Genomic DNA, 7,283 nt, shown 5'->3' with positions numbered 1-7,283 from the left:
CGGCCACTGATTGTGAGAGGACCTTCTCCGAGCTGGGTGATTTGCTGGAGACGAGGCGTCTCCGCATGAAGGCAGACCTCCTCTCCGCCCTACAAAGCCTACGTAGTTGGAAGCGCCTTGGCTTGAAGCCTACAAAGTTAGCAAAAAGTCCACGTAGTGACGCCATCTCTCCCGAAGACCTGGAGACCATCTACGAGATATACGGCGGTTGATTCACTACGTAATCTATCAATCAAGTCAATCAAGTCAATCAAGTCAAGCCTCATTTGTGCCATCAAGTCAATCAAGTCAATCAAAACGTGCCAGATCCGTCAATCAATCAAGCAATTCACCCCGACTTGATTGACTTGATTGTTGCCAACTCTGCTTGCAGGTAGGAAGAGCTTGATGGAAATATCGTCGAAGTTGATGAATCCTAGCAGCGTCAGAAGCTTTGACGCCTCAATAGACTGCTGCACGACTGCATCAAATGTTGTCTCCCATGTAGTAAGGACACTTTCTCCGTACTGGTGGACGAGCCGGATAGGCTTTTGAGCTAGTATCTCCTTTCGACGCTCGCGGTATTCCTTGAGATATTCTCGTAGATCCGACTTGAGACGGTCAGTCTTGCACACATACGCCCCAGAGAGGCTGACTGCGAGTGCGAAGTAGCCAAGCTCGCCTACGACTTTGTGGACGGTAGCCTCGTCGTGGTCTTTGTAGTCTATCTTCGAACATTTTTTAAAGAGGGTCGCCGCCTCATCAGGTTCCATTTTAGCTACCCTCACCGCTTGTAGCGGCGTGAGTCCTTCGGCGGTTAAGCTGCGGGTAGTAATGACGACATTGACATATGGTGAGTCTGGGATGAAATGCTGGATATTAACAAGGTCATCCAGATACTTGTCACCGTCGGCGCCGTTAATTCTGTCCGCCCCATCAAAAACAAACAGCCACCTGCCCTCTCGCCCGTTAAACCAGTTCTTAATCGCCACCACCGCATCTTCGATCTTCACGCTACCGTCTCCGAATGTGGCTACGTCAAACAGCAGGCGGTAGACCTCTAGGAAGCCACGCTCGGTGGTTGCTTTGCGGCCAGCCTCGATCCAAAAACTCGCGCTGTATTCCTGTCGGTGTTGTCGAATGTAGCTCCGGACGAGCTGTGTCTTGCCAGCCCCACCTAGCCCGGACACGACAACGATTCTTGAACTCTGGGCATCGTCTCTGACCCTTTCCTTTGTAAGTTGCTCGTGGAGCTCATCGTGGAGGCTAGGTCGTTGCACGAAGGTCGTAACCGGTGGGAGGGAGGAGTACGAGTAGTGGCCAGCGTAGCTAGGCCGAGGTAAGGCTCTAGGTACTCCAACTTGTTAGCTTGACGATAGAAAAGGGATACGGGAAAGTATTACGCTCTGGGAAATGGTAGTGCGCATCGCCAAGATGAGCTTTATTGTGGATATGGATGTTCTCGAAGCTATGACCACCCGATCCGCAACTAGGCCCTTCCGGTAACGACATCTAGTTTTAGGATCAGCGTCTCGGGCGCATCGGATGTGAAGTTCTATGAGGTCGGGCGATCTTCGCAGGGGTGGTGGAGACAAGACTCTTCTACTAGTGGTCGCTATACCTAATACAGCCATAGCCCACCTGAATGCCAAGACTCTCCGAGCACAGAGCTAACTAGTGCACTTTCATAATCACAGACACGAACAATCCTACACTTATCGTTTTGATCCACTTCGCCGACTAAATGGCGGAGCCGTTTGGCATCGCCGCTGCCTTTACGACGTGCGTCGACTGCTTCGGTTACATCCAACTCGGCCGCCACTTCGGACGGGACTTCCAGACAGACTTACTAGTGCTCAACTGCACACGGCTTCGCCTGACACGCTGGGGAGAAGCCGTCAGCGTCTACACCGACCCGTACTTAGGCCGGCCTGATGCCACCGCAGACGAACTTAAGACCGCCAAGAACACTCTTCATCAGATTTTAGTCCTCTTTGCCGCTACAGAAAAGGTCTCCAAGAAGTACAGGCTTAGCGCAAAGGCTAGGCAAGATCTCGCTACGCTTTCGGCGGATGACATGGACCCTGTAGTCATATCGCTTACCAACAAGATGAGAGAACTGGCGACTAAGCGACAAAAGGGAAGCAGCATCCACAAGATAACAAGTTAGGCTCTGTACAACAGATCTGAACTAAAAGAGCTTATCGAAAATATTGTTTTGCTCATTGACAGCCTTGAGAACCTCTTCCCTAGCCCTGGATGTATCGCACTCGCAAAGCAGGAGGCCGCAGAAATTGCCAACAAACGGGCTCTTGAGCTTACTGAGAGCGCCGCCACAGGCGTAGACACGATGCTCCATGATGCAGCAAAGGAGGCTCTTACTGGACACCAGTACCTTAATCTTGTGGTGAATGGAAAAGCCAAAATCGGGGATACCTTTAGTAGTGACTGGAAAGGGAGGGCATTAGGCGCATCTAATTGTTATGAGGGAATAGAGGTGGGCGAGAAGGGGAAAGCATCTTTGGGAACTAAGTATGGCGGGAAGGATTTTTGGGAAGATTAATAATGATATAACTACGTTATCTAACAGCCTTAATGTTATCTTATGTCGTACCTTGGCTGCCTAGCATTCACCTGTCCCTGCACATTTGGTTGCGGCCATTGTTGGCAATGGACCGATCATTAGCATAGAACTGTTGCGACGTACCTTGGCATTCATGTTCATATTACATTTAGAGTAGCATATCTATGGTATCTAGGTACAATATACTTACACGACCATACTTTTCCACGCCTAGAGACGATATCGACAAGGCAGGCTGAGGTTAAGGGTGCGATTAGCGCAGCGGATAAGCAGCTTGCGGTTATGGAGGACAATTTAAAAGAGATGAATCTCAGCGATGATGAGGAGGCGTCTACACCAGCAGAAGGCAAAGCCGAGGCATTACGGCAGGTCGAGGAAGAATGGAAAGCGTTAGCTGCGTTACGGATACTGTTGGATGAACTGCTAGCCAAGGCGCAGGAAGAAGCTGTCGCAAGAGCTACTAGGAATCAGGAGCAGTTCCACCACAATCACGTTTAGCAATAATAACCCGGGCTTTCAAGCTGGCTCCATTACTGGCGGAGTTAGCGAACTCGCTTTTAGAGGGAAGTGATTAGATTATATGTTCTTTACAATGATAGTGGTAAAGATGATAGTTATAGAGCTAGGCCACGTCTACTGTTATACGTAGGAAGAAGTTGATATCGCTGCTCGCGTTAATATCAAGCCATTTGGACGCAACGTGACGTGCACGAGTTGCTGGCAAAAGGTGACCCTGGCTGGTTTCGCAATGCGCTGTACCCCATCGAACAGCTGTCTTCACGTGATCTCAGCATGAGCTTAAGAGACATAGGGAGCACAGCTTGGCATCCCTCGCAGCGTGCGCAAAAGGTGAAGGAGGTTTTGCAAAGTACTGTATTATACCCTAAAAGACGCCGTTTATTTAAACCCCACATATTGACAGTTTTCATACTTTACCCTTGCCCCTCATCACCCACTTTCCGTCAGCTCCAAGAGAACTTGGCAAGAAATAAGTTCATTCCGCCTTCGACTAGTAGCTACGTGCACAATCACTCCTTCTAGCCCATAAGGACATTGCACTTTGAAAAGCGCATTTCCTGAGGCCCTCTACTAGCAATTCATAGATCAAACGACACAGCAAACTGCAGTCAATTATCCGAGACATTATTCCCAATCCGGGGCCAGTACGCCAGGGAATCTTCCTAAAGATCACCAGGCGACTATCTACTCAATCCCCCCAGTGTTCAGTTTCGATGACTGGAATGTAAATCCAACGTGCAAAAATTATAATGTGACTCTAATTAGACTCGCGGTGTGGTTGTCGGTGTTAAATGTCGTTCACATACTAATTTGTCAGCGGACAAATCCAGCAGTTACCCAATCCGAGCTCATGTACGGATTACACAGATAACCAAGCCAAGCTGTCTCTTTGAGCGATTCCTCCGTCAGCTTCTACCAACCACTGGTGCATAGATCAATCGCGCCTTAACTCATGGAAGGAAACCCGGATGAGAGAGGGTGTTTGGTGGAGGTTTTTGGGATTCCGAAAGCATGTGCCGACGGTGTGGGGCAATTTGAGACACGCGGTGGGACGAACAACTGCAGGATTCATCACTCCGAGCATTGGGGAGTGTGCGTCCCTGGTTTGTGAGTAGAGATCCTGGATCGATGGTGTCATCTACCACATAGAATAAATAGGTAGGGGCCTGCTGCTCTTTCTTTACCTTTACTTCTTACCCCTCCCGGCTCTCAATTGATGTCTCGTCTACTCAATTTAAATCGACAACCTCAGTACAACTCGAATTGACTCCACCCATACCATGTCTATCAAGGCAGTTTTTGGAGGTGCGTCCTTCAACCCGGCAGGCGCGTTCAACAACGAACAGGCCGTCAAGGAAGCATTTCAAGTGCTCCAAAAGGAGGGTGTCACAACGCTAGACACAGCTCGCCTGTACTCCGGCTCTGAGGAAACAATCGGTCGCACACCCGGACACGAAGACTTCATTGTTGACACCAAAATTCTAGGCGGTTTCGGGCCTGGGTCAGCAAGCAAAGATGCCATCATCAGGGACGCGCAGGACTCATTGAACCGGTGCCAGATTAAGCAATTCGACATCTTGTACCTTCACGCCCCGGATAAGTCTGTGCCGATTGAAGAGACTCTGGAAGGCCTCAATGAAGTCTACAAGAAAGGCATCTTCAAGAGATTTGGCGTGTCCAACTTCTCGGCAGAGCAGGTGCAGGAGGCGTACGACGTGGCGAAGAGCAAGGGATACCCGCTTCCAACGGTATACCAGGGCAACTACTCGCCTGTCGCAAGGAAGGCGGAATCTCTTCTCTTCCCGACGCTTCGCAAACTCGGCATCGTTTTCTACGCATACTCACCCCTCGCTGGGGGCTTGCTCACCAAGACGAAAGAGTCGATGGCAGCAGGAGCGGGCCGCTTCAATGAAAAGGCTGTAGGTGGCTTGTACAACAAGCTCTACAACAAACCGGCGTACATCGAGGCACTTTCTGAGTGGAATGACATTGCGGAGAAAGAGGGAGTTCCGAAGGCGGAGTTGGCATATCGATGGGTTGGGTATCACTCTGCGCTGAAGGCAGATCTGGGTGATGCGGTAATCTTTGGGGCGAGCAGCCTGAAGCAGATCGAGCAGACGGCACAGGGCTTGAAGAAGGGACCGCTGAGCGATGAGGCGGTGGAGAGGATCCAGCATGTTTGGAAGACAGTGGAGAGTGTGGCTCCGCTGGACAATTGGGAGGTTGCTGGCGGAGCGTAAGGGCAATTACCGGCTGCATCACAATTGACTGTATATTTACTCATGGATATAATGAACCGAAGGATGAGAATGACTGAGCGACGCCGAAACGAACCACGTGCAATGAAGGCGGGAATGGGGGAATTGGGTGCGCACCGATTCGGCCTAGCGTGATATGACCCCAGCTTCTGACGAAGGCAGCTGTCACTGACAAACTGGACCACACTCACTGTAGGCACCACACAAACACCACATTTAAGCTCAAGGTTGCCACCAAAAAGACGTCCGCACACACATCTACACACAGAAAAACCATCAAGGCCATCAAGCCCCTCGTCTCCGCCCACCAATCCGCAATTTTGACTGTTCGACGACCACCCCGCCATGGACCAAGCAGCTCGCGGCGCGGCAGCTCTCAAGGACAGCAACTACGAGGAAGCCATAACGCAGTACACGGCGGCACTCTCCGCAAATCCAAATGCCGTTCCTTACTATATACAACGCTCCATGGCGTACCAGCGAAGCGGCAAATACAGCGAGGCTCTCGCCGACGCTGAAATGGCCGTGGTTCTCGCACACCGGCGCGCAAGGCGGGAACAGATCAAGGACGCGCAACTGCGACGTGGCATTGCACTTTTCTTCCTAGAGCGTTACGCGGATGCAGAATTTGCTCTTAGCATCGTGCAGCGGCTGGATGCGAAGGAAAAGACGTTGCAAGTTTGGCAGATGAAGGTTGCGAAGAAGCTGAAGGAGTTGGAGGAGGGCGATGAGCGGGGCAAGGTCACAGCAGTGGAGATTCCTGATGTGGAGCCCCCAAGCACGTCCACTTCAAAGACAATCAAGAGCGAGGCGGTCAAATCAGAGGAGCCGGCCCCGCCTGCAGCTCTAAAACCTATTGTCCCTACTCCGGCCAACAAGATCAAGCATGATTGGTACCAGAGTAATGAGAATGTCACATTCACGTTGCTGGCGAAGGGCGTGTCGCAGTCCGAGGCGAAGGTGGAGATTGACAAGGACTCGGTGAGTAGAAATAGGGCAGCTTCCCTCTAACTCACAAGCTGACGACCACAGCTGAACATATCCTTCCCTATTAAAGACTCCTCCGACTTCAACTACTCCCTCGATCCTTTCTATGCCCCTGTGGATCCATCGCAATCAACCTTCAGAATCACACCAACAAAGATTGAGGTTACGCTAAAGAAGGCCACACCGGGGATCAAATGGCATGCACTCGAAGGCGACCACGATCCCTCTGACCCATCCGAGCACAAGACATCCATTCCCTCGCACATCCTGGCCCCAAAGACAAATGAACAACCACCCGCCTATCCAACGTCCTCGCGCAAAGGTGTAAAGGACTGGGACAAAGTTGCGAAGGACCTTACCGCGAAAAAGACCACGCCCGGCGAGGACGGCGATGATTACGGGGACTTGGATGATTTCGACGGCGACGAGACCACCCGCTTCTTCAAGCATCTGTACAAGGGGGCCGATCCAGATCAACAGCGAGCTATGATGAAGAGCTACCAGGAGAGCGGTGGGACCGTGTTGAGCACCGACTGGAGCAACGTTGGTAGCAAGACGGTGGGACCTGAGCCTCCAGATGGTATGGAGGCGAAGAAGTTCTAAGAATGCTGTTCGACTATAGCTTCCAAAAGGTGTGAGAGACAGGTTCTTCTACATGGCTGTGTGCGAGAAAGTAGGGAGAAATCGGTGCGGGGTGATAGGCGTCAAGATTAATTATTAGCGATGCATGGCGGCTGTGCTTTGAAATCGGCGCAGGATATGAAACTTTTACACACCTTTACTATGGCTGAGCATTGTGATGGACTCGATCTGCTTTCTCACGATCTGTGCTGAGCGAATCCAGGGGTGTAATGAGAGTGTCCAGACCGCTGTAGTAACCAATTCTTCTGGGGGTTTCTCCCCCATCTCGCAAAGACCTTTTCCAAGTTACGCCAAAGCTCCCTAACACATTATTC

The 7,283-nt window shown here is 51.1% G+C and overlaps 5 protein-coding genes across 5 annotated transcripts; 3 read left to right on the top strand and 2 right to left on the bottom strand.

Annotated features, from left to right (window-relative positions):
• Nucleotides 1–7: 7 nt before the first annotated feature.
• On the bottom strand, nt 8–275 carry BDR25DRAFT_358133 (uncharacterized protein; the record flags this gene model as incomplete). The annotated part of the gene is made up of 2 exons (XM_033695891.1): nt 8–116; nt 154–275. Coding segments are annotated over 2 exons (231 nt in total), but the record flags the coding sequence as incomplete, so codon positions are not given.
• A 4-nt stretch (nt 276–279) lies between these two features.
• Nucleotides 280–1,548, bottom strand: BDR25DRAFT_305314 (uncharacterized protein). The gene is made up of 2 exons (XM_033690388.1): nt 1,383–1,548; nt 280–1,333 (listed from the first exon to the last, which is right to left on the bottom strand). Exons 1-2 carry the CDS (start codon nt 1,489–1,491, stop codon nt 312–314), a joined length of 1,131 nt encoding a protein of 376 aa, XP_033544705.1. The 5' UTR covers nt 1,492–1,548; the 3' UTR covers nt 280–311.
• A 175-nt stretch (nt 1,549–1,723) lies between these two features.
• On the top strand, nt 1,724–2,581 carry BDR25DRAFT_335712 (small s protein; the record flags this gene model as incomplete). Its single annotated transcript, XM_033693040.1, has 2 exons — nt 1,724–2,144; nt 2,178–2,581. 2 exons carry the CDS (start codon nt 1,724–1,726, stop codon nt 2,540–2,542), a joined length of 786 nt encoding a protein of 261 aa, XP_033544704.1. The 3' UTR covers nt 2,543–2,581.
• Nucleotides 2,582–4,017: 1,436 nt separating this feature from the next.
• On the top strand, nt 4,018–5,392 carry BDR25DRAFT_305312 (Aldo/keto reductase). The gene has a single exon (XM_033690387.1). It carries the CDS (start codon nt 4,363–4,365, stop codon nt 5,320–5,322), a length of 960 nt encoding a protein of 319 aa, XP_033544703.1. The 5' UTR covers nt 4,018–4,362; the 3' UTR covers nt 5,323–5,392.
• Nucleotides 5,393–5,538: 146 nt separating this feature from the next.
• On the top strand, nt 5,539–7,210 carry BDR25DRAFT_266297 (SGS-domain-containing protein). The gene is made up of 2 exons (XM_033686976.1): nt 5,539–6,321; nt 6,373–7,210. The coding sequence occupies exons 1-2, from the start codon at nt 5,686–5,688 to the stop codon at nt 6,928–6,930; spliced, it is 1,194 nt and encodes a 397-aa protein (XP_033544702.1). The 5' UTR covers nt 5,539–5,685; the 3' UTR covers nt 6,931–7,210.
• The last annotated feature ends 73 nt before the right edge of the window (nt 7,211–7,283 follow it).

This window comes from Lindgomyces ingoldianus (assembly GCF_010093535.1).
Source record: "Lindgomyces ingoldianus strain ATCC 200398 unplaced genomic scaffold BDR25scaffold_27, whole genome shotgun sequence".
In the NCBI taxonomy this organism is placed as follows: Eukaryota; Fungi; Ascomycota; class Dothideomycetes; order Pleosporales; family Lindgomycetaceae; genus Lindgomyces; species Lindgomyces ingoldianus.
This window is presented reverse-complemented; position numbering and strand designations above follow the sequence as displayed.